We start from the raw sequence: 26719 nt of genomic DNA, 5'->3' as shown, positions 1-26719 counted from the left end.
GTACAAAAAAAAATCTCATCATTCATCCAACACACTATCTAGAGTATTATATAGCAGCAGAAGTAAATTTGTGAATAAAGGTAATGTAATATTTGCATGTAGCTAAACAGTGGTTTACTCAGAGTCAATGATACTTATGGGCCCCTGTCACCCCAGTCCAACACTGTAGGATGGATCAGTCTTGTATCTGAGAACGTTCTGCTTTTCATTGGCCATTGACAGTTGTGTAGGGAGACTTGCCTGACAATCGGGCTAAAGTAATGCATTCCACAATCTTCTCGGCACAGGACATCGATCAATGTTGAAAATCGCATATGACCATGACAATCATTTGTCTGAATAAAGCTGTAATTACTAACCTCCGTAGACAGTGACAAGCAGATTAATCCCACGGAACGGAACTAATCCATATGAGCAGCCATAGTTTAAACTTCGATCCACAGCAAAAATCCTCACATCTGTCTTGGATTTTTGCAGTAGATTCCAGAGCTAATACACGTCAGATTTTTCCGATGTGTGAATATACTCTTAGATAGTAAATAAATTATATAGCAAATCACAGGCTCGCATGTAAAGTCATATCCCTGATATGAAGGCACTCAATGTGTTTATGGCACAACACAATTCCAGCCTAGAAAAGTTGGCAATTTTTCATTTCCAACACTATAGAAATCTCTTAAAAAAACTTACATTTTATGCCAACTCGCATGGTGTAATTGAAGGGAGAGGCCTAATTGTACTGGATAATTCACCATATAGCCTTAAAAGTTAACAAAGGCTGCTAAATAGGACTTGTTCTGCTATGGGTTAGGGACAACATGGTAGAATGTAGTGTCACAAATATTAGATTAAGATAGGCATTATCTATCGGAAATGATTTAGGACTCATTTCTATCATTTTTCCTCTTTGGCATAGTATTTTATTAACAAAAGTTGTGACCCAAACAGCCTCATTGGATATTTTGCAGACTAAGCCACTCTTTTAACCTCCCACACATCAATAAACACACATAAAGAATTATGGAAGATAACTTCTTTTTTTTTTCTCAAAATTCCTGGTATTTATCCCAAATATATGGTGGACACTACATGTATGCCACTATGTTTAATATGCTCATATGTTTCATAAAACAGAAAACAAGATTTAAGCAAAGTTGCTTAGTGGTTAGCACTGCAGTCTTGCAGCTCTGGGGTCCTGGGTTCAAATCCTAAAGACAACATCTGCAAGGAGTTTGTATGTTCTCCCCGTGTTTGCTTGGGTTTCCTCCGGGTTCTCCGGTTTCTTCCCACACTTCAAAAACATACTGATTGGGAATTTAAATTGGGAGTCCCAATGGGGACAGTGATGATGATATATGTGAAGTGTTGTGGAATTAATGACGCTATATAAGTGAGTAAAAAATAACTAAGGGCTCAAATCTTCTACAATTCAACAAGCATTAATATATACGATCGATATGAATGAGTGCAGTGGACTGAAAGTGATGGTATGGCCCCACACAGCCCTGATCTCAACATCATCGAGGCTGCCTGGGATTACATGAAGAGACAGAAGAATTTGCAGAAGATCTGTGGTTGGTTCTCCAAGATGTTTGAAAACCTTCATGTTGAGATCATTCAAAAACTGTGAGTAAAGTGTACCTAGAAGAACTGATGGTGTTTTGAAGTAAAAGGATCGTCACACCAAATATTGATTAGATTTAGATTTCTCCATTGTTCATTTACTGTGTGTTCTATTAATTGATAAAAATAAACTACGGTGCTAACACTTCTATTTTTGAAAGCATTGTTATTTTGCTGCCTTTTTTCCACACTTCCTAAAATTTTTGCACAGTACTGTACATCTGCGTAAACTTTTTTTTCCTATGTTGTGTTAAATATTAACTGGAAATAAATTGTGCTGTTAGATTTTTTTCATCCTAATATAATATGCACCTATCCAAGACAACTAATGGCTGGTTTTCCCATTAACCTACATAAGAGACTTCTACATGCCAGCAACTGTGTCTCGCTGACAGATGGTTTTCATGGCAGCTGTGGTGAAAAAAAAATTAGATATTTTAGCACTGGAACAAAAAAGTCAACAAGCTACTGAACCAGCAGTGAGTAAGGAGAACAGCTGCGACCTGCCATATGACCACAGCCTGCCTAGGTCTGTACTGAGCCAACATAATTTATATTTCAACAGAATTAATAGTAAAATAAAAAGTTCTGTAAAAGCGTGCTCTACAGAAAATGCTTGGTGGACAACTGGTGGTTTCCGAGAGCCTCAGACTTTGTTCTCACTCTTTCTACAATAGTATCTTAACTTGAGTACCCCCATGTACATGGGCCTCAAGTCTGTAAAAGCACCACAGTTACTCATACATATCAGATTAAAGTCCCCCGAAACCTCTGATTTGGGTGGGAATGGTTCACCAACTAAAGCTGAGGTGTCCAACCTGTGGCCTGGATGGTCGTAAATGTGGCCCAAGACAGATTCCCAGTAGGCAGCCGGTTCAATTTTTCAGTCAATTTTTCTCCAATGTTTGTGGAGAGAATTCTGCGTGCACACACAACGTTCTGTACTGAACTACGCCATGCACAGAAGACTGGATTAAGTCTGACATTGGCCAGTGCAAGCTTCAAGACGTTCTTTGTGGGTGGAGCTGTCCTGCGCCCAAAATCGCAGTTCTGTAACTTTGAATCTGGGTGAGTCTATATACCGCAGTCTCAGTGTATCATATGATGTACAGAGACAGAGGTATACAAAGGATACACTTACAGCAGTCTCAATATCTCATGTGTTGTATACAGCACCCTCAGTGTCTTCGATGTGATGTATATAGCAGTGTCAATGTTTTCTAGGATGTATACACAAGTCTCAGGTTTCTTATGTCATGCATAAACCGTAGTCTCAGTGTAACCTAATGTATACAGCAGTCTTATGTCTCCTATTTACGTATATACAGCAATCTCATGTCTCCTATGTAATGTAAATACAGCAGTCTCAGTGTCTTGTATGTGATCTATATACAGCAGTATCATGTCTCATGTGAAGTATACAGCAGTCTCAGTGTCTCCTATGTGAGGTATACAGCAGTTTGTCTCCTATGTGATGTATATACAGCAGGGTCTTAGATTCACCTATGTGATATATATACACCAGTCTCAGTGTCTCATAGGAGAAATTGAGAAACTGCTGTATATACATCATATGAGACACTGAGACTGCTGTATATACATCACATAAGAGACATGAGACTTCTGTATATACTTCACATAGGAGAAATTGATAAACTGCTGTATATACAGTACAGACCAAAAGTTTGGACACACCTCATTTAAAAATTTTTCTGTATTTTCATGACTATGAAAATTGTACATTCACACTGAAGGCATCAAAACTATGAATTAACACATGTGGAATTATATACTTAACAAAAAAGTGTGAAACAACTGAAAATATGTCTTATATTCTAGGTTCTTCAAAGTAGCCACCTTTTGCTTTGATGACTGCTTTGCACACTCTTGGCATTCTCTTGATGAGATTTAAAAGGCAGGCCTTCTACCATGCGGTTCTTTAAGCGTTTCTGAAGCGGAATTGCCGCTGCAGAAACGCTTAAAAAACGCATCGTGGGCACACAGCCTTAAAGGGATTGGCTACCTTTTGGTCAAATTTCTAATAAGTCCTAGACCTTTGCTTTTGTGCTCCAAAATGTCATTTTCAGTCCAACTTCTGCAAATGGACAGAAGTATAAGCTATAGATGCATCATGTTCTCCTCATCTATAGGAATGAAGCTGGCTGGACAGTATCAGGCAGTAGAATCACCTATATCTGGGCTTGTACAGTAGTGGGCAAACCTGGAAGACAGCCAGGGAATTGGATTCCTATGGACGGGGAAAGAGTGCCATGTCCATTGTTCCAAACTCTAGTACCCACATTGATGTGCAGAATGGGGATCACCCAGCTACCTTAGTGAGGCGGCCATTGCATCCAGGCAGAGCATGCATGTGCATCACTCTCCATTCACTTTCAATCAATAAAAAAACATAAATCATTCTGGTAAAAAGTTTGGCTAAAAAAGTTAAACCAGTCAAACAAAGTTCACTTTCATAGAATCCTAGAATGTCAGAGTTGGAGGGGACCTCCGGGGTCATCGTGTCCACCCCCCTGCTCAATGCAGGATTCACTAAACCATCTCAGACAGATGTCTGTCCAGCCTCTGAAGACTTCCATTGAAGGAGAACTCACCACCTCTCGTGGCAGCCTGTTCCACTCATTGATCACTTCACTGTCAAAAAGTTTTTTCTAATATCTAATCTGTATCTTCTCCCATTCAGTTTCATTCCATTGCTTCTAGTCTTGAGAATGAGAATAAAGTCGATTCCTCTACAGTGTGACAGCCCTTGAGATATTTGTAGACAGCTATTAAGTCTCCTCTCAGTCTTCTCTTTTGCAAGCTAAACATTCCCAAATCCTCTAACTGTTCCTTTGAATACGAAGATGATGTTCATTGCCAGCATCTCACTATTGTGCACATGGCTGTACTCTATGGCCCCGATTCATCAAGACCAGCAATGTTCACACCGGTCTTGATGAAGGGGTGTGCTGGAGTCAGACACTTCTGACTCATTAAAGGGCACAAGCCTCTTAAAGAATCAGGAGCGTCTGACAAGTGGCGAGTGCCTCACCATAAATCTTACTCCAGTCTGAGACTGGATTAAGATTTCTGACGCAAGGAATGCCATAGCTTGTCATAAATTACACAAGCTGTAGTGACACACCCCATTTTGGGTGAAACTGCTGTGAAAACACCAAAATTCTCAATATTTTTACCCAACTCTGTATTGGGAGAAAATGTTTGCAATTTTTCAAAGCAGTTGACTCAATCACTTTGATGAATCGGGGCATATGCTTCCACAGTACGGAGCACACAGACTGCTATGCCCCTATAGAAGCAGGAGGGAGGGGGAAAGGGAATGAAGCTCACCATGCTGCGTAGTAATAGGTGTCTGCGGTGGGAATCCAGGTGGAAGGTGCCACTAGTGCTGGTGAGAAAGGAATTCGGCACAACCATCCAACGATAAAACTTTGATATGCCCCTATACTGTACTTCCATGTGCCTTTAATTTCATACAAAAACCATTAGTAAATAATCATGGCATGCAGCATCATAGAATTATTCTTCCCTAGGAGCATACATTTACAATTCTATTATATTGACCCATAGGGACGCCAAGTGCCGCTGTAGAGGGCCATGTATGTACGGCACTTATTATGACATTAGCTTGATAAAAGCCCCATGAGACCGAAATATTGCTCAATCCATATCTACTGCCTTAGAAACCATTACTTTTATGTAATGACCTGGTGATAAGAGATAAAATACTGCACCTAAAAATTGGAGTGAGCAGGAACCATGTGGTGCAGAGGAATTGCTCCGAAGATGCACTGGAGCAATTAAAATGTTCGTAGGCGAATATTCAACTAATGTGAGGTAGGCCATGATAAGAAATACCTCATTCAGTTTAGAAGACCAACTTATCATTAGACAGAATGATGGGACACATATCTAATTCTGGATTTGTTTCCAGGGTTGTAACTCTGAAAACGTGCAGTAATGGCGTGACCACCGGCTCCTAGAACCTACCGTGAAGGCGCTGCTTTTAGTTTAAGACTAGACGGCTGGTTAATGGCAAATCATGGAGCTTGCCCAGGTCAGCTGTGCAATACAGAAGGCTCCAAAGGATTATTTAATTATAGTGAATGTAATTTAGGCTGTATTCACACATCCCTGTGTCACAGATTAGTTTGGGTTAGGAGACCCAAGCCTGAACAGTTTCATAACCATATATGAGGCTCCCAAGTTCAGGTCTGGAGACCAGTGGCCAGTCTGTGAATCAAGGTCCATACTCGGAACGTGATGCACAGATGTGTGAATTCAGCCTTAGTGTCCAAATAGTGACGGCAGAATCTGCGCTCTTCATCTCATTCTGAACCAGTTCAGTCTCGACTAGAATCCTTTTTTATGGACGAAGAAAAACTTCAAGTGATGTACAAAAGTTGGTCAATTTATGAAAGAGAAAAAAAGGTGTTGGATAAATCCTCCTAAAATGGTAGATTAATCTACTGCATAATTTTACACCATGATCAAATCCGCAGCAAAAAAAATGACTTACAATAGGTGAAATCCTCATCTAAATCATCTGTGGATCTGTCCATGGCATAAAATGATGCCTTGCGTGAATCCACCCTAAGGCTATATTCATAGAATGTTAGAGTTGGAAGGGACCTCCAGGGTCATCGTGTCCAACCCCCTGCTCAATGCAGGATTCACTAAACCATCTAATTGAGCAGGTGGTTGGACGGGGGAACCTGCAAGACCCAAAATATACTTTACGTTATCACAAACTGAAAAATGAGCCTCGTTTCTTGGGATCTTCTATAATATTAAAACTTATATTGAAAACAAAAACGAGGCTCACTTATAAAATCTTATAAAATGTCATATAGCTAAATTATGCCATAAATTAAGTTAGTAGGAGCCTCATCTTTGGTACTACCACCGATGCTGAGAACGAAGGGGCCTACTGACTCCTTACTGTATTGAGAACTGCAGGCCCTTAACTAGAGATGTGTGCAGTTTCCGTGCACCATGGGGGCCCGGAAGTGTCGCTATGAAAGCAAAGACTGCCGAGCTGCAACCCCTTCTCAGGATCATAGATGTCCTAAAGGTCAAGGTTTGACCACCTCCAAAGTGCTAAGAACATTTCTTTAGGGCTTATTAACATGTCGGTATTTGTATGCTAAAACCATGAGTGGAACTTACAAAACTGTCCTGTTTTTGAGACACTCCTAGTTTTGGCATACAAATACTGATGTGTGAATAAAGCCTTAATCCTACCATACAACTTTACTGGAAGCATCGGTGCCTGTCAATGGCATAGATTCATGCCTTCGATAACAAGCATTAAGGAAAGCCAACAAGCCTGGAACTGTGAGCAGGTGTGATGGTGTAAATTTTGTCCCAATTCCAAATGATCTAAAGTCCCTAAACAGTGTGCAAGTCATCAAACCCAATAGAAGAAGGCGAAATAACAGACCACACACAAATCACAGGACACCGGTAGCTATTGTTTCATTCACTTTTCCGCATACTTTATTTGTTACAAACATACAATTTTTAAATATATAGATTGTAAAACTCAATTTTGCAAAATTCTGTTATTGTAAGGAGTGCTGACGAGCATGAGTTCTGAACCTTATGCTTCTTCCGTGTTATTACTTGTTCTTTTAAAAGGTTAAAATTGCCCCGGCTTTGTAAAGCTAGTGGTAAATCCAAAGTTTTTTTTTTTAAAGAATCCAGGCCAGAAGTACTGGCTACTTTAAATCAGGGATTGGCAAACAGGGACAGAACCTTCTCAGCTGCCTCCCTGAGGGAAGTCTCACTCCAGAAGAGGTTTTTACAATACCCAAACGAGCCCCAACATAAGAGGAATGGTGCAAGTGTTTATTGTGAAAAACCTGGCCTGGCTGCCCTGAGGAGAGTTGGGGAAAGGCCGAGATAGAAGCTGTGGTCAGCAGGATGGATAGGAGGGACTGAGGAACAGCTACCAACCGTGGAACCTCAAGGGATAGACTCTGCTTGTATTACTAAGGATACAGCCGCTTACGCTGTTTTACTATTTAAAGTGCTTTTAAACAAACAAAAAATATATTTTTTTCTCCATATAATTCTTTTTTTTATTAGTCAGCTAAATGTATTTGAAGAATACGTAGATTAAATGCCTACGGCAGAAATGCTTTACTCATCTAAATAGGGTAGAGCTCTTTATTGCACCAAACTACATCCGCCCGCCCCGGCAGCGAGGCTGAACTGTGCGTGCGGCTGGCACATATATCTCTTCCTTTTCTCATCTGAGGGAGTGCAAGTCATCTCTACAAATCTGTGCTTTCCTCTTAACCACCCGATGTGCCTGCTACTTCTTCTAGTCTACGCGCCCCCGCCTAAAAAAAATTATAATGGGCAATCGAAGCATCTGTAGTGCAGTTTTTTCGTTAATGGCTTGCTCCGCTCCCCTCCGCCACCAGACTGCACGACTTTATAAAGCTATCGTTAATATTACCAGAACGTGACTCTCTGGCTCTAAACACAGTTATTCAAAGAGATTGCTGTTTTCGAAGAAACTAAAACTCCACTTTGCTTGACTTGACACTTCCTCTAGTAATTGAGATTCAAATTACGGGAGTCCTAAAATAAGGGAGGAAAAAGGCTCCGCCATGGTGACCGCGCTCCGCCATGGTGACCGCGCTCATTTCTGCCAAGGCATTCAAACCGCGACTCCAAAATATTACCACAATCTTTAAAGCAGCACACCTTTCTTATAACCTCATAGGGGGTGTTATACATCGATCATTGGACCATACTAGGAGCATATCACCAAAATGATGGGAACCTACTGGCAGTACAATCACTGTCTTTACACATAATCCAGACTACCATTTCCGTTTCTAAAGTTCAATGTTAAATTTCATCAATACCAGGAGAGTTAAAAATGGACTGAATTGCTGACCCCAACATAAGTCACTGTTTAAATTGTACACTTATATATTCTCTGTACACGTAATACCTTTACATAAACCCTGCCCGATTTTTCTACAACATACGGAGAATCTTGAGACCCCGTCCTCTGAAGCGCTATGTGCACGATCCACCGTGCATCCGGGAGGATGCTCCAAACCTGTTACTATAGGTATAAGCTTAAAAACCTGATGAACCTACGATGCCCCATTACATTAAAATATACCACTATATCCTCCATGTTCCCATCACTGGATCGTTCAGTTTTGGGTTGGAGTAGTTTCTGAGCACGAGAAGGAAAAAAAAAAAAAAAACAAGAAAAACAAAAACTATTTCTGGAGGGGGTGAAGATGGAGGAGCACATCTGTAAAACATTCAGCTTACAGTCACCCCCCTGTATTAGTTATATACAGATATATATTTAAGAGGCTATACAACATTTACAGATAAGGATCTGCTATTTTATACAGGCATTTGATATTATGAACAACCTGCGTATGACGGGGGTCGGGTTTTTTTCCGAACAAAGAAGTGGCCAAAATAAGGAACAGAACTATAGTATTTCGAGTCGATGAGTCCGGACCTTTCTTACTGCATAAAAGCCTCAGTAACGATACTCTCGCTCTCTAGTTTACTGAAACCGCAATGCGGTTCCGTTCACCCATTTCCTAACTTGAAGGATCTATCTATATTGCACAAGATCATCCTGTGGCAGTAAACATAGCCCTTCAAGAAGTGCTGCGCATCATCCATAAGAGCACTGCGCATCATCCATAAGAGCACTGGCCAGTATGCCACCTCACATTTTTGCCCTACTGAAATTGGTTACATAGGTTGAACTTGATGTTTTTTCAACCTTTCTCCCGTTATTAAAGGAGTGCTCCAGTTTTGAAAACCCACCCTATTTGGGAATTTTGAGTTAATAAAAGGGGAGTACTTTGTACGTGGCCAGACCTGTCCTGTATTACATATTGAAGCCATTGATTTGAAAGGACACCGTGTAGTGCTTAATTTCTCCTGTGGTGGCGCTGTAGGCAAAATGAACACAAATTTCCAAAAGATCACAGGGGGTCCTAAGTAGGTGAACAGTTTTTTGTTTTTTTTTTAACTCGAGACCCTTCTAATAAGGAATTGTCAAAAGTGGAGAACCCCAATAAAACACGGCTAATTAGTTGTCTATGCAATAAATGTTCTTGAAGCACCATAGTGCTTGGAAGGGTGAGGGATTGGGTAAGGAAGGGAGTGGGATCGTGATTTTTTTTTTTTTTTTTTTTAAAACCCCCGTCATACGCAATAGCTTATACATGTAATGGTGAACCACTAAATTCAGGGGCTGAAGCCACAGTGAGCAGGAAGAGGCAGGTCTGGGTAGAATTTTACAACCTCCCCAGTAAGAGGTTAAGAGTATGCACAGGACTACCGGCTGCTCATTGAGCACATGTTATATATCTATATGTAATATATGCCCGTCCTTGGTTTACACCGGGTGCAACTATAAATAAAACTTTGGAGCAAGGCCCGCACAGCCTCTTGCATTATCTGTGCGGCCGACACACGGAAAAAAAAAAAAAAAAGGACTTTCCTATAAGCCCCTGCATGATGGGGCTATTATATCTTTGCTGTGGATAAAAGCATGACATCTGCCACATGTAACAGGTAGAAGGAAAAAAATAAAATCCATGTAAGAATGGTACAGCAGGACACTATACAGCTGCCTTGCAGGTACAAAAATACAGTACAATATACTGATGTGATTAAAACATCAAGAAATACTATTGCTCCCATACAGTTCTGAGAAAAAAAAAATAAAAGAATAAAACATTTCCAACAGGTAATCGGATGACATGAGGGTATGCCGGGATAATAACCAGCAGCAGCTCCAATTCTTGCACATAAAGTAGACCTGCCATTTACACGCACAGTGAGGAAGCCAAATCTGTGGCCTGCACCTCCTTGTAGGATGACCCCAGAGAGGTCTTATCACCAAAACATTAAAGAAAAATGGCTGCCTCGGATGCGTCCAAGCAACAGGCCTCTACTTTACCATTAGCCACCTGCCAAGCTGTTCTCCGCTTTCCCAAAAATCTATAAGAAGCACACGTGGGCCGTGTGGGACACTGGCAGGGTCAATCTATCAGGTCAGAACACAATAAATACATTAATATAGATACCAAATTAAATCATGAAGTGGTGCAGACAGAAAAAGGCAGCTTAAGTGAAAAGAAATAAAAGATGAATGACGTCTATGCATCATATACCGAAAGCTGCTACATCTCGAGGAGCCTCCGCGACCATGAGTGGTGGTGGTGGTAGGGCTTCTAAGAGAAGAGGCCATACTGCCGAGGCTCTCGAAATGTCCATGGCAATAAATCACACTCCTAAGTAGGGGGAAGGTCATGATCAGCTCAGACATGTACACACACAAGATAAAAATACTACAATTTAATTTCAACTTTTTTGGGGACGGAAGCGAATGCGGGAAATGACAGGCGCCTCGGTTCCCAAAAAGGTTCATCTCTCGTCATGATGCGTGTTAGCGAGGGAGCCGTCCAGAAGGGTTAAAACCATAATTCTGTAGAAGTCGTAGTAAAAGTACAGGTTGAGATCTAGACGCTGCAGCGCCCCCCACTGCCATAAGAGGGGGCAATATGAGAGCATCTTGTAGGCAGTAAGTTTGAATAGAGGGCCTGGGGTTGTCACAGGCCGCACGCTCTTCTCCCCCGTTGCTTGTAGTGCTGTGGACTGTTCACCATCTGGACAGTTTTTATTTTTGGAGGCACCATTACCCTCCGAGGTACTGAGAATTGAACGCAGGTCTTTTCAAGAATAAAAAGCCTGTAAGAAAAGAATCATGGACCTGAGCTTATTTGACGTTTGTCTGTTTGCATGAACCTAAATTGTTTCTTTTTTTGGTCTTTTTCTCTTCCTGGTAGGAAGGGTTTAATAAATTGAAGATCTCACAGATTTCAGGGTTTTGTTTTTTTTCCCCCTCTCAAATTTATGTTTAAAATGTCAAATTTTTGCTCTTGGTTGCTGGTATTAAAATAAAACAAAAACCAAAGGTGACCTTATGGCAGTCGGAAATAATCCATGATTGGCGGGATCAAGAGTTCAGTCCTGGTAGGAATGGTATCGCTGGTCCTGTCACTCTGCGGACTGGAGAAGCAAAGATTTGCCAAGAAATCCAAAAAACAAGCTTTATTTTCTTTTTCCTTGTGCTTTAGGAATGGGTGACGTCTTTAGGTAACTGCAGAGTGTGGTAGGAACAGAACTGCTGGTTTTCTTCTTGAGGAACGGGGCATCAATGGAAAAGCCCCTGAAGCAAACTGATCATGGTGGTGAGAGAGGCAAGGGAGAAAGGGGTGAGCCTGGACTAGCTATTGTTTCCCTTTACTCTAGCCCATCCTGTACCCCTGGACGTTCTGCTCGTGTTCTGGTGAAGCTACGGTCTCCGCTCTCTATATCGTGCCCAGGAGAAGTCATGGTTTTCCTATCCAAGTGGGTTGTATGACCTAGCACCATCTAGAACGTAATACACACGGGGGTGGGTGGGGTTCTCCTACTTCCTGCCAGCTGGTGCGTAAAAATCCCCCCCAAAAAATAGACTAAAACCGACCAGTCCACGGTCTCTGTCCTAGGGGTGCTGTGACGGGCACAGGCGGACCGACGCCAGTACTCACATCATATATGGTGGCAATGTGTGGGGGAGGGGAGCTTTACCTCTATAGACGGGGAGCACTGCTCTAAAGCCTAACCAGATTTAAAGGGGTCGTTCACCTTTGTTAGGAACATTTTTTTTTTTACTTAACTGCATCTATTTTGGGCTAAAAATATTTTTTTAAATTGGATTTCATTAATAATTTTGCACAGTTTTACTTTTACAGGCTTTTTCTTTCCCGACACATTCAACACTGATGTGGTTTGTGGTCAGAAATAGGTAAAAATGATTTTTAGCCCCCAAATACATGCATTTCAGTCACAAAGTCCTTAAAAGGTGAACAAAGCCTTAAACCCTTGGGTCACTTAACGCATTTATACACCACAGCTTGTTAAATGTAACATAATGGGTCATGTGAGATGAGACTATAACATCTGGATCCTATAACATCCCCCCCAAAGCTGACAACCTGCAAGCTCTCCAGAGACGGTAGAACAACAAGTCCCAGCCTGTTATCCCTTCTCGGGGGTTTGCTCATACAAGCTATGAAAACTGACAAGAGAAACTGTCCGTTGCCCGTGGCAACCTATCACAGTGCAGCTTTCCTTAGTACAGTGATCTTGTAAAATGAAAGCTCTTCTGTTATTTGTTGCTGCGGGCAACAGATTCTTGTATAATTTTCAGAGCTCTTCTAGCTGTTGCAACTGACAACCAATCACAGTGCAGCTTTCATTTGGCACAGTGCTTGTAAAATGGAAGCTGCGCTGTGACTGGGTGCCAAGTGCAATTTTCAGAGCTTGCCTAACAGCAACCAATCACAGTGCAACTTTAATTTGGTACAGTAACCTTGTACAATGAAAGCTGTGCTGTGATTGGTCACTACGGGCAACAGATTGCTTTACTGTTGTCAGAGCTCTTCAATCAGAGGGCAGCTTTCATTTGGTGCAGGGCTCCAGTGAGATGAAAGCTGCAGTGATTGGTTGCTACGGTTTCTCTTTTAGGACAGTTTTCATAGGTCGCCCAGATCAGAGAAGCATGCTGGGACTTGTAGTCCGCCGGCAGGTTGCGGTATGTTGTGTGACTGACCTCCCCCCTCCCACCTTTGCTCTCCGCTTTCTCCTCCGCCTTCCTCCGTGCGCTCAGTCGTCGTCCACGTCTTCTGTCTCGGAGTCTTCGCCGCCTCCCCCGGAGCCCAGGCCGCCGCCTCTCTCCCCGGGGCCCCGGCGGTCGTACAGCTTGTCTCGCTGCCGCTCCTGGATCTCCTTCATCTCCTCGGCGTAGCGGCAGAAGGCGCCGCCGAACTTGCCCCAGGCCTTGAGCGGCACGGTGATGGAGTTGCGGTAGCTGGGCTTCACCTCGCTCACCCGCAGGAACACGCCGTACTTGTTGCAGCCGACATCGAAGAAGAAGCGCTTGGAGTCCACGGTGATGGACGTGCCCTCCGGCAGCTCCCCGTACAGGCCGCCGGCCGCTCCGCCTCCGCCGGGGCCCAGCCCCACGCCCAGCTCGTCGTCCTCCCCGCCGTAGTCGTCTATCAGCTTGGCCAGGGCGTCGCGGAACTCGATGAGGCCCTGGGCGGGGAGCGCGATGGTCTGTCCGCTCTGCAGGCCGGCTCCCCCGCCCGCGCCGCCGCTGAAGCCCGGCCCGCGGTTGATGGTCTGGCGGATGCGCAGGAAGCGGCCGCGCTGGTTCTCCTTCAGGTCCAGGTAATATTTGCGGTTCTCCCGGACCAGGAATTCGCTCTTCAGGGCCCGGCGAGGACCCCCGGCCCCGGAGCCGTCATCCCCGGAGGACTGCGCGATCTGCTCGGGGCTGCTGGGGCCCAGCTGGGCGTAGTGCTCGATGAAGTCGCCCAGGTAGTCGCGGAACTCTGCGGCCACGGCCATGGAGAGGGTGAGGCGGCTCTTGGAGCCCCCGGCGCCGACCTCTGCGATCTTGATGAAGCGGCCCTTGGCGTTCTGCTTCACGTCCAGGTAGAAGCGCTTGTTCTGGATGTCCAGCCGCTTCGAGGCCAGCTCCTGGGTCTCCTGCTCCCGGGACATGTGCTGCTGGAAGCCGCCGGGGCCGCCGCCGCCTCCTCCTCCGCTGCTGCCCCCTCTCTCGCTCCCGCTATCCCCGTCCGCCATCTTCTCTCCTCCTTCGCGCTCACAGAAGCCTTCTACAACGGTCTCCTCTCGGCTTCCGTCGGTCCCTTAGCCCGGGACTCCTTCCGCCTCCTCCTTCTTCCCTCGGGCTGCCCGCCTCACAGTCAACCCGCTCTCTGCCGCTCCTCACCCTCCACCGCTCTGCTCGCCCCTCTTCTTCCCTCGTTCTCTCTGCCTCAGCCCAACCTTCTCCTCCTCTTCCTGCGTGTGCGTACTGCGCAGCTACGACTGGAGCGGGCCCCCCCGGCTGAGGCCGGCGGCGCCATCTTGACTAAGAGCATGACATCTTCAGAATTGGTAGGATGCACTGCGGGGATTGGTTGGAAGCGCTCACTGTAGAAACCAATCAGATAACGTCTTTCGGCGTGTAACGTGCACGGGATGGATGGAAGCCACCCTCCAATTGGTTACCAAGGCTGTAAGGCTAGTGGTTGCTATGGCTAACGCCACATGTATGCACTCAGCTTTTAGGCCTGATAATTAACACGGAGCAGATTTAGGTACATGTTTATGTTTCATGGCATAAATTCATGTACAACGTCATGGTTACATCAGAGTTTATAGACACTTAGATCAGACTAGGTAACAAATGGCTAATTCTAGACTTCTACACCAGAACAATGAAAAGCAGAGGAGAATCTAGTCGGCACATGACTGCAGGTGCGCCAGTCACATACGTCTGGTCACGTGACCTCCCACCCGCAGAGAATACAGGGGAATCGTGACAGTGGGCACAGTGCACCCCATCATGATTCTGCAGTCACTAGTCTACACTTCAATCCCTTTAATTAATCTGTATATTAACCACACACCAGGCAGTCCACAACCTGCCCCCTCCATAGATCTCCCAACTTATTCTCCATTTACTTCTCCTCCTCCCATCAAAGTTTTTATCCTCTTAATATATTGCAGTCATCATATTATACAGCACTGTGCACTTACAATTGCTCATTTTGCCTTTCTACCCAGCTAATTCTTCTCTTTTCTCTGCTCTATGTAGAAACAGGAAGTCTCTTGTCCCTTCATTTATCATCCCCTCTTCACCTCCTGACCCAGCTGCTGCCGCCTTCCCCTGCCATAGACTTTTGCAGTGACTCATACAGGGAAAATTGACGTCCTGAGGAGGAGGAGTGCTTCTTTAAAATTTGATAGCAGATGGCCGTACCAGTATATCTAAATTCTGCTGCTATTAATACAAATGGATGTAATTGTATACCAGGAGAATGGCAGCAGAGCTGTGCTGGTGCCAATCAGCAGCAGGAGCCAACTGTAGCACACAGCTGAAATCTTGGTGCAACAGATAGGGACTGAGTTGCCTTCAATCCTGGTCATTAAATCCCTTTGGTCAGTTTCACATGGATTTCTTCACCGGCCATGGATCTCTCGACCCAAACTCAACAGCCTCATAGGCATCTATAAGGCTAGGTGCAGACGACCGTGTATTCTCATTCAAGAGAATCCGGTGGACTATGCAAATCACATTCTGATCAGAGTATCATCACACTGTGCTCCGATTCTTTCGAATGAGAAGAAGAGGGTTAAAAAATGTCTCCATCTTCTCCATTGTGTCAGTTTGTGGAAATCGGACTTCACTCAGATGTCATCTGAGTGCAGTCTGATGGTTTCCATGCACTCATTCACTTGCATGACAGAGTACAAGTCGAATATCGGATCAGTCTTGGGCATGCTGCGATTTCTTTCCTCGGACCAACTCGGTCTGAGGAAAAAAAAATCGGACATGTGTGCAGCCCCATAGACTAACATTGATCCGAGTGTAATCCAATGCTTTCTCGGATTGCACTCTGACAGCAAATATGGCCATGTGCATGACCCCTTAAGTTGTTGAGTTTGAGTCGGGAGACCCAGGGCCGATCTGGACATCGCAGTCTGTACTTGTACTGTGAATGTCCGACACATGAAACTGGTCTGAAGCTGAATTCACATATTAAATAGTCCATTCCTGGCCCAACCGCTGGTCTCCTGATCCAAACTTTCAGCCTAAGATGGTACAGTTAATAGTGACCACAGCATCTCGGTAATCTGACGCAGGGAGCTCCCTTTTTTAGCCTATCAGCACCTGACAATGTAATTGTGGGGGCTGATACAGTGAAGGAAATAATTATTTGATCCCTTGTTGTTTTTGTAAGTTTGCCCACTGACAAAGACGTAAACCGTCCATAATTTTAAGGGTCAGTTAATTTTAACATTGAGAGATAGAATATCTGAAAAAAATCAAGAAAATCACATTGTCTACCGTATATACTCGCGCATATGCTGAGTTTTTCAGCACATTTTTTGTGCTGAAAAAGTCCCCCTCGGCTTATACTCGAGTATATACCCGAGTATATAGAGATTCCGTTGGTGGATAGTGTGGGGGGGGGGGGGGGGTTGCGGTGGCGGAGAAGCAGGGCACATGCACTAACTGCTGCTGCAGCTACCATGTGTGCCCGCTGCTAAAGGGAAATGAATATTCCCTCTTCTCCACTCCCATGGGTGTGGAGAAGAGGGAATATTCATTCTCTTTAGTAGCTGGCACAGAGGAGCGCTGAGCCGCGGCTCCTGATGACATTGCCCGCTACTAAAGAGAATGCATATTCCCTCTTCCACCATAGTCCCAGCGTGGAGAGGAGTGAATATGCCGGAAGCAGCAGCTCACATCAGTGTCTGAGAGCGCATGGCTGCGACGCTATGTGCTGCTCAGATGCTGACATGATTTGTAGCAAGAGAACAGGACGCAGCGCTGGAGCAGAGGTGAGGAAGGAAGGTGAGTATAAGGCTAATTGCCCACGATGCGGAAATGCTGCGGAGCGTTTCTGCATCTCGCTGGCAGAACAAACGCATGCGGATTTTACATACATTTTTTCTGCCAAGTAGAAGCGTTTGTGAAGTGTTTTGAACATGCAATTTCGCATACAGGTTGTCAAGCGCATTTCCAAGCGATTTTATCACTTGGAAAAGTGCTTGACAACTTGGTCACACTATATAAATCCATGCAACCGGCATGGATTTATGTTGTGTGACCAAGTCACGATGCTGCAAATGCAGCATCAATAGTAAAAAAAAAGAATAAAAACATTATACTCGCCTTCCGATGGCCCTCTGTCTCCTTCTCCGGTTCGTCCGGTGTCTTTGGCAGCTCGCGGTGCTCTAAAAAGGACCTTCCATAACGTCATTTAGTCATGTGACAAGTCAAACTACCGCGGACGTCAGCGGTCGCGTGGCCTGTCACATGACTAAATGACATCATGGAAGGTAATTTTACACCACTGTGAGCAGCCGAAGAGCCAGCAGCGCCGCCGGGAGCAGAGAGGGGGCCATCAGAAGAGAAGTATATGGTTTTTTTTTTTTATTTTAATTTTTTAACTACAGGTACTATGGTACTCAGGTCTGGAGGAGAGTCTCCTCTTCTCCAGACCCGGGTACCATCCACGCATTAAATTGCATAATATCCGCATGTGTATGTGTAGTCATGCGGATGTTATGCGGTCCAATGCAAGTCAATGGCGGCGAATTGGCCGCGATTCCACAAAATTAATGGTTGTGCTGCGGATTTTTCCGCAATGATAATCCGCAGTGGAAATTTCCATAGCATGTGCACAGCACATACGGATTATCATTGGGAGACATGGCAGACAACAAGCGTTTTTAATGCGTTTTAGCGGCGGAAATGGCGCCGCGGAAACGCATTAAACCCGCATCGTGAGCACGCAGCCTAAGCGTTTATTTTTTTATGTGTGCGGTGATGGGGCCACACATACTAGGATTGGGGGATGAGGAGGCCACACATACTAGGATTGGGGGATGAGGAGGCCACACATACTAGGATTGGGGGATGAGGAGGCCACACATACTAGGATTGGGGGATGAGGAGGCCACACATACTAGGATTGGGGGATGAGGAGGCCACACATACTAGGATTGGGGAATGAGGAGGCCACACATACTAGGATTGGGGGATGAGGAGGCCACACATACTAGGATTGGGGGATGAGGAGGCCACACATACTAGGATTGGGGGATGAGGAGGCCACACATACCAGGATTGGGGGATGAGGAGGCCACACATACCAGGATTGGAGGATGAGGAGGCCACACATACCAGGATTGGGGGATGAGGAGGCCACACATACCAGGATTGGGGGATGAGGAGGCCACACATACCAGGATTGGGGGATGAGGAGGCCACACATACCAGGATTGGGGGATGAGGAGGCCACACATACCAGGATTGGGGGATGAGGAGGCCACACATACCAGGATTGGGGGATGAGGAGCCCATAAATACCAGTATTGGGGATGAGGGGACCTTGCATACCAGGATTGGAGATGAGGGAGCAATGCATACCAGAATTGGAGATGAGAGAGCAATGCATACCAGGATTGGGGATGGGGGGGTGAGGCGACCATGCATACCAGGATTGGGGATGAGGGGACCTTGCATACCAGGATTGGAGATGAGGGAGCAATGCATACCAGAATTGGAGATGAGGGAGCAATGCATACCAGGATTGGGGATGAGGGGGCCATGCATACCAGGATTGGGGATGAGGGGGCCATGCATACCAGGATTGGGGATGAGGGGGCCATGCAGACCAGGATTGGGGATGAGGGGGCCATGCATACCAGGGTTGGGGATGAGGGGACCATGCATACCAAGGTTGGGGATGAGGGGACCATGCATACCAAGGTTGGGGATGAGGGGACCATGCATACCAGGATTGGGGATGAGGGGGCCATGCATACCAGGGTTGGGGATGAGGGGACCATGCATACCAGGATTGGGGGGTGAGGGGACCATGCATACCAGGATTAGGGATGAGGGCACCTTGCATACCAGGATTGGAGATGAGGGGGCCATGCATACCAGGATTGGGGGGTGAGGGGACCATGCATACCAGGATTGGGGATGAGGGGACCTTGCATACCAGGATTGGAGATGAGGGAGCAATGCATACCAGGATTGGGGATGAGGGGGCCATGCATACCAGGATTGGGGATGAGGGGGCCATGCATACCAGGGTTGGGGATGAGGGGGCCATGCATACCAGGGTTGGGGATGAGGGGACCATGCATACCAGGGTTGGGGATGAGGGGACCATGCATACCAGGGTTGGGGATGAGGGGACCATGCATACCAGGGTTGGGGATGAGGGGACCATGCATACCAGGATTGGGGATGAGGGGGCCATGCATACCAGGATTGGGGATGAGGGGACCATGCATACCAGGGTTGGGGATGAGGGGACCATGCATACCAGGGTTGGGGATGAGGGGACCATGCATACCAGGATTGGGGGGTGAGGAGACCATGCATACCAGGATTGGGGATGAGGGGACCTTGCATACCAGGATTGGAGATGAGGGAGCAATGCATACCAGAATTGGAGATGAGGGAGCAATGCATACCAGAATTGGAGATGAGGGAGCAATGCATACCAGGATTGGGGATGAGGGAGCAATGCATACCAGGATTGGGGGGTGAGGGGGCCATGCATACCAGGATTGAGGGGTGAGGGGACCATGCATACCAGGATTGGAGATGAGGGAGCAATGCATACCAGAATTGGAGGTGAAGGAGCAATGCATACCAGGATTGGGGATGAGGGGGCCATGCATACCAGGATTGGGGGGTGAGGGGACCATGCATACCAGGATTGGGGATGAGGGGACCTTGCATACCTGGATTGGAGATAGGGGACCTTGCATACCAGGATTGGAGATGAGGAAGCAATGCATACCTGGATTGGTGATGAGGGGGCCATGCATACCAGGATGGGGAAATTTACCAGTAGCTGCTGCATTTCCCACCCTAGGCTTATACTCGAGTCAATACGTTTTCCCAGTTTTTTGTGGTAAAATTAGGTACCTCGGCTTATACTCGAGTATATACAGTAAATTACATAAATGTATTTGCATTTTGCAGTGAGAAATAAGTATTTTATTCCTCTAGCAAACAGCACTTAATACTTGGTGACAAAACCCTTGTTGCAAGCACAGCAGTCAGATGTTTTTTGTAGTTGATGATGATGAGGGTTGCGCACATGTCAGGAGGAATTTTGGTCCACTCCTCTTTGCAGATCATCTCTAAATCATTCAGATTTTCAGGCTGTCGCTTGGCAGCTCAGAGCTTCATCTCCCTCCATATGTTTTCTATGAGATTAAGGTCTGGAGACTGGCTAGGCCACTCCATGACCTTAATGTGCTTCTTTTTGAGCCACTCCTTTGTTGCCTTGGCTGCATGTTTTGGGTCATTGTCTTGCTGGAAGACCCAGCCATGACCCATTTTTAATGGGAAGGAGGTTGTCACTCAGGATTTTACGGTACATGGCTCCATCCATTCTCCCATTGATGCGGTGAAGTAGTCCTGTGCCCTTAGCAGAGAAAAACCCCCAAAACATAATGTTTCCACCTCCATGCTTGACAGTGGGGATGGTGTTCTTTGGGTCATAGGCAGCATTTCTCTTCCTCCAAACACGGCGAGTTGAGTTAATGGCAAAAAGTAAAATTTTTGTCTCATCTGACCACATCACCTTCTCCCAATAACTCACAGAATCATCCAGGTGTTCATTGGCAACCTTCAGATGGGCCTTCACATGCGCCTTCTTGAGCAGAGGGACCTTGCGGGCACTGCAGTGATTTAAACCTTTAAGGTGTAATGTGTTACCAATGGTTTTCTTGGTGACTGTGGTCCCAGCTGCCTTGAGATCATTAACAAGTTCCCTTCGTGTAGTTTTAGGCTGATCTCTCACCTTCTTCATGATCAAGGATACCCCACGAGGTGAGATTTTGCATGGTGCCCCAGATCGATGTCGATTGACAGTCATTTTGTATTTCTTCCATTTTCTTACTATTCCACCAACAGTTGTCTCCTTCTCACCCAGCGTCTTACTTATGGTTTTGTAGCCCATTCCAGCTTTGTGTAGGTCTATGATCTTGTCCCTGACATCCTTAGAAAGCACTTTGGTCTTGCCCATGTTGTAGAGGTTAGTCTGACTGATTAATTGAGTCTGTGGACAGGAGTCTTTTATACAGGTGACTTTGTAAGACAGCTGTCTTTAATGCAGGTAATGAGTTGATTAGGAGCGTCTAACTCAGGGGTCCTCAAACTTTTTAAACAGGGGGCCAGTTCACGGTCCCTCAGACCATTGGAGGGCCGGAATATAGTTTTTAAAAAAAACTATGAACAAATTACTATGCACACTACACATATCTTATTTTGAAGTAAAAAAACAATACAGGAACAAATACAATATTTAAAATGAAGAACAAGTAAAATTAAATCAACCGGTATTTCAATAGGTAGGTAACTGTACCCAATAGGCAGCATAGGTCCCCAATAGGCAGGTAAATGTACACAATAGGCAGCATAGGTCCCCAATAGGCAGGTAAATATCCCCAATAGGCAGGTAAATGTCCCCAATAGGCAGCATAGGTCCCCAATAGGCAGCATAGGTCCCCAATAGGCAGCATAGGTCCTCAATGGGCAGGTAAATGTTCCCAATAGGCAGGCTGTTTCCCCCTTATAATGCCATATGCAGGCTGTTCCCCCCTTATAATGCCCCATGCTGGATGCCACCCCCCATATAATGCCCCATGCAGGATGTCCCTTTCCCCCCCATATCATGCCCCATGCAGGATGTCACCCCCCATATAATGCCCCATGCAGGATGTCACCCCCCATATAATGCCCCATGCAGGATATCACTTCCCTGTCTTTATAATGCCCCATGCAGCATGTCACCCCCCCATATAATGCAGCATGTCACCCCCCCATATAATGCCACATGCAGGATGTCACCCCCCATATAATGCCCCATGCAGGATGTCACCCCCCATATAATGCCCCATGCAGGATATCACTCCCCTGTCTTTATAATGCCCCATGCAGCATGTCACCCCCCCATATAATGCCCCATGCAGCATGTCACCGCCTCCCATATTATGCCCCATGCAGCATGTCACCTCTCCCCCCATATTATGCCCCATGCAGGATGTCCCTTTCCCCCCATATCATGCCCCATGCAGGATGTCACCCCCCCCATATTATACCCCACGCAGCATGTCACCCCCCATATAATGCCACATGCAGGATGTCACCCCCCCATATAATGCCCCATGCAGGATATCACTTCCCTGTCTTTATAATGCCCCATGCAGCATGTCACCCCCCCATATAATGCCCCATGCAGCATGTCACCCCCCATATAATGCCCCATGCAGCATGTCACCCACCCATATAATGCCCCATGCAGCATGTCACCCCCCCCCCATATAATGCCACATGCTGGATGTCACCCCCCCCCCCATATTATGCCTCATGCAGCATGTCACCCCCCCCCATATTATGCCTCATGCAGCATGTCACCTCTCCCCCCATATTATGCCCCATGCAGGATGTCCCTTTCCCCCCATATAATGCCCCATGCAGTATGTCCCTTTCCCCCATATCATGCCCCATGCAGGATGTCACCCCCCCATATTATACCCCTTGCAGGATGTCACCCCCCCCATATTATACCCCTTGCGGGATGTCACCCCCCCATATAATGACCTATGCCTCCATACATTAAAAAAAAAATAAAATCCAATACTCACCTCACTTGCTGCCGCTGCTCTGGTCTGGACTCCAGCGTCCCGGCGGCGGCGTCCCGCTCTGCGCTGCCTGTGACAGCACTCGAGAGGGCGCGGTGTAAAGACGTCACCGCACCCTCTGACCTGAGACGTCACAGGAAGCGCAGAGCACGGAAGACAGTGGATCTGCGGAGGCACGGGGAGAGGTAAGTATCCGCCTGCCGGGGCCCTGAGCAAGCGGGGGAGAAGGGCGGGCGCTGACACCGCTCTCCTCTCCTCCGCCCATAGCCCGGCGGGCCGGATAAAAGTCCCCCGCGGGCCGCAGTTTGAGGACCCCTGGTCTAACTGGTCTGTAGGAGCCAGAACTCATAATGGTTTGTAGGGGATGAAATACTTATTTCTCACTGTAAAATGCAAATAAATTTATCTAATTTATACAATGTGATTTTCTTGATTTTTTTGGGGGGGATATTCAATCTCTCAATGTTAAAATGAACCTACCCTTAAAATTATAGACTGTTCATGTCTTTGTCAGTGGGCAAATTTACAAAAAACAGCAAGGGATCAAATAATTATTTCCTTCACTGTATGTTTTCACCACAGCAGAGGGTCTACGTGCTCATTAAATTGTGGATTTGATTCCTATTTTTTTTACTTTGGCAAGGGCCCCGCTATCAGTATTTGGTCAGTATTCGGTCAGTATTTTTTCTCAGGAGTGGGAGCCAAAACCACTTGAGGAACAATCAGAGAAAAGGTATAATAGAAACAAGTCACCAATTCTACATTTATCACCCACTCCTGGTTTTGGCTCCCACTCCTGCGAAAAAATACTGACCAAATACTGATAGTGGGGCCATGGCCTTTGAATGTAGTAGTAGTAGAAAGTAAATTGTTGAACCCGCAGCAGATTCAATTCAAACTTTGTTGCTGATTTGCCACAGGACTCCCAGTGAAAAGTATATAAAACACCTCAGAAGAGTCGCCTTCCAACACTCTGCACTGAATAAAAACATCTGTAGCAAGTAGATATCTGATTAGCCTTTTCATGAAGAACAAATAAGCTGCGAGCACTGCCAAATCATGAGTCCAGGTTGTAGACCACACATTGGAAGGCTACAACCTTTTATGGTCTGTAGGCCATATTATCTTAATGAAAAAGGGCTGCAATACAACTTAAAAGGAAAATACTGTAGATGAGGATCACCTTCTTCTCAAATGAGCACTCCAAAGAGGAGACCATGCATGTGGCTTCCTCCCTTCAAGATCCAAGGCATTACTACTAGTTTCGGACTTATCTCCCATATCTGTAATGGAGAGATCCTCAGCCATAGATGGCCAGCTATAACTCAGTTACTTCAATACTGAGATGCCATCACGAGAAAAGAAACCATATCTACCCCTGGAATCAGCGCTTGGCTGGATGGCCATCTGTAAATCCTAGATGGGCTGGTCCGGCAGTGTACAGCATCAGTCAGCAGCACTTTCAGCAGTATCTGTGTCCTCAGCAGCAGAAGGCAGGTTCAGGGTGTAAGTATAGATCAGAATGATCACTTTTAATAACGAGTGGAAAACCCCTTTAAGGGATCCCATTCTTTTGATATATAGAGGACTCAGATGGCTACATAGTGCACCATTGGTAATTGCCCTTCCCTGCTCCTGCCCAAGCAGCACCCTTCTCTGGCTCAGAAACTACTTTTGAGCAGCTACATACCAGCAAGTATTTCTGGGTCCAGGTGGTTGGGATCAGCATAGAATGGCATGATGGGCAGCATATGGCCTCTGGACTGCAGGTTGTGCACTTCTGCTTTAGAAGTAGGTAAAAAAAAACTCCAGCAAGAAGAATATTAGGATCACAACCAGCAGAAGATTATACCGGAGCCACTACTTAGCAGGGCAGCTGAAAATGTTCATTAGGGTGTTGAATAAAAAATGGCCCCTGTTGTACAAACCATCAGTAGATTTGTCTTTCAGTACCAACTCTATGCTGATAACACCCAATTATACACATTGTCTCGTGACATGACCCCTGCATTACTACAAAATACCAGTGATTGTCTTTCCGCTGTCTCTAACATTATGTCCTCCCTCTATCTACAGCTGAATCTGTCAAAAACTGAACCCCTTGTGTTTCCTCCCTCCACAAACCTACCTAAATCCGATATTGCCATTTCTGTGTGTGTTTTTACCATTACTCCCCAGCAGCATGCCCTCTGTCTTGGTGTCATATTTGACTCAGATCTTTCCTTCACTTCCCCACATCCGATCACTCGCTCACTCATGTCACCTACACCTCAAAAACATCTCTAGAATTCGACCTTTTCTCACCTTTGACTCAGCAAAAACTCTGTTGCTCTTATTCATTATCGTCTGGACTATTGCAACTCTCTACTAATCGATCTCCCTCTTACTATACTCTCCCCTCTCCAATCCGTTCTGAATGCAGCAGCCAGGATCATATTCCTTTCCAGCCGCTACACCGATGTCTCTACCCTGTGCCAGCCATTGCACTAGTTGCCTATCTGCTACAGAGTTCAATATAAACTTATAACTCTCACCCACAAAGCTCTCCACAGTTCTGCACTGCCCTACATCTCCTCCCTCGTCTCAGTCTACCACCCTACCCGTGCCCTCTGTTCTGCTAGTGACTTAAAACTAAAATACTCAATGATCCGAACCTCCCACTCCCGGCTCCAAGACTTCTCACATGCTGCGCCAATTCTCTGGAATGCACTACCTAGGACAATTTGATTAATTCCCAATACCCACAGTTTTACGCGTGCCCTAAAAACGCATTTCTTTAGACTGGCCTATCGCTTCACCCCACTTATCTAACTGTCCCTGTTTTGCCCTTACAAAATTTTCTTCGAAATCAGGACCCTCGTAGCTTCAGTTCACACACCCTCCATGCACTTAATATCCCTCTGTACTGTACACATACTGACTGGTGACCGGTTCATGCAGCGTTATGTGAATACCCTAGTTAGTATATTATGGCTGTATTGTACAATACAAGCACATTTTACCATTTACCTTTCGTTTCTCCCCTAATTCCTCATAGATTGTAGCTTTTGATGAGGACCAGCACTCCTCTTGGTATCCAAGTTGTGTGTTATTCTGTAACGTCTTTTTTGCCTGTACAAGTCACTTCTAAAATGTAAAGTGCTGCGGAATATGTTGGTGCTATAGAAATAAAATTATTATTATTAATGGCATTCCCTTTCATTGTAATTATTCATCTTTATCCAGCATTTTACCTTGTAGACATACCGTACAGTATTTCTTTTAGGCGAAATGCCCACGATGCAGAAATGCTCCGTATTTTTTCAGAGCGTTTCTGCATCTCCCTGGCAGAAAAAACGCATGCGGATTTTACATGTGTTTTTCCTGCCACGGACAAGCGGAAGTGAAGCGTTTTTCGCATGCGGGTTGACATGCGATTTCCAAGTGATTTTAACATCACTTGGAAAGTGCTTGACAACTTGGTCACACTATATAAATCCATGCAACCGGCATGGATATATATAGTGTGACCAAGTTATAGTAAAAGAATGGTAAAAATAAATATTATACTCACGTTTCGATGGCCCCCGGTCTCCTCCGGTGCGTCCGGTGTCTTCGGCGGCTCGCGGTGGTCTAAAAGGATCTTCCATGATGTCATTTAGTCATGTGACAGGTCATGCGATTGCCGACGTCAACGGTCGTGTGACCCGTCACATGACTAAATGACGTCACCGCAGGTCCTTTTAGACCATCGGGAGCTGCCGGGAAGCCTGGACGCATC

General features: G+C 45.6%; 1 protein-coding gene across 1 annotated transcript; it reads right to left on the bottom strand.

Moving 5' to 3' along the window:
• Positions 1–8842: 8842 nt before the first annotated feature.
• PURB (purine rich element binding protein B) lies at positions 8843–14680 on the bottom strand. The gene has a single exon (XM_073653701.1). The coding sequence runs from the start codon at positions 14347–14349 to the stop codon at positions 13363–13365; it is 987 nt and encodes a 328-aa protein (XP_073509802.1). The 5' UTR covers positions 14350–14680; the 3' UTR covers positions 8843–13362.
• Positions 14681–26719: the final 12039 nt, after the last annotated feature.

This window comes from Phyllobates terribilis, unplaced genomic scaffold (genome assembly GCF_046119375.1).
Source record: "Phyllobates terribilis strain yellow unplaced genomic scaffold, ASM4611937v1 Scaffold_11__3_contigs__length_659146591, whole genome shotgun sequence".
Classification (NCBI taxonomy): domain Eukaryota; kingdom Metazoa; phylum Chordata; class Amphibia; order Anura; family Dendrobatidae; genus Phyllobates; species Phyllobates terribilis.
This window is presented reverse-complemented; position numbering and strand designations above follow the sequence as displayed.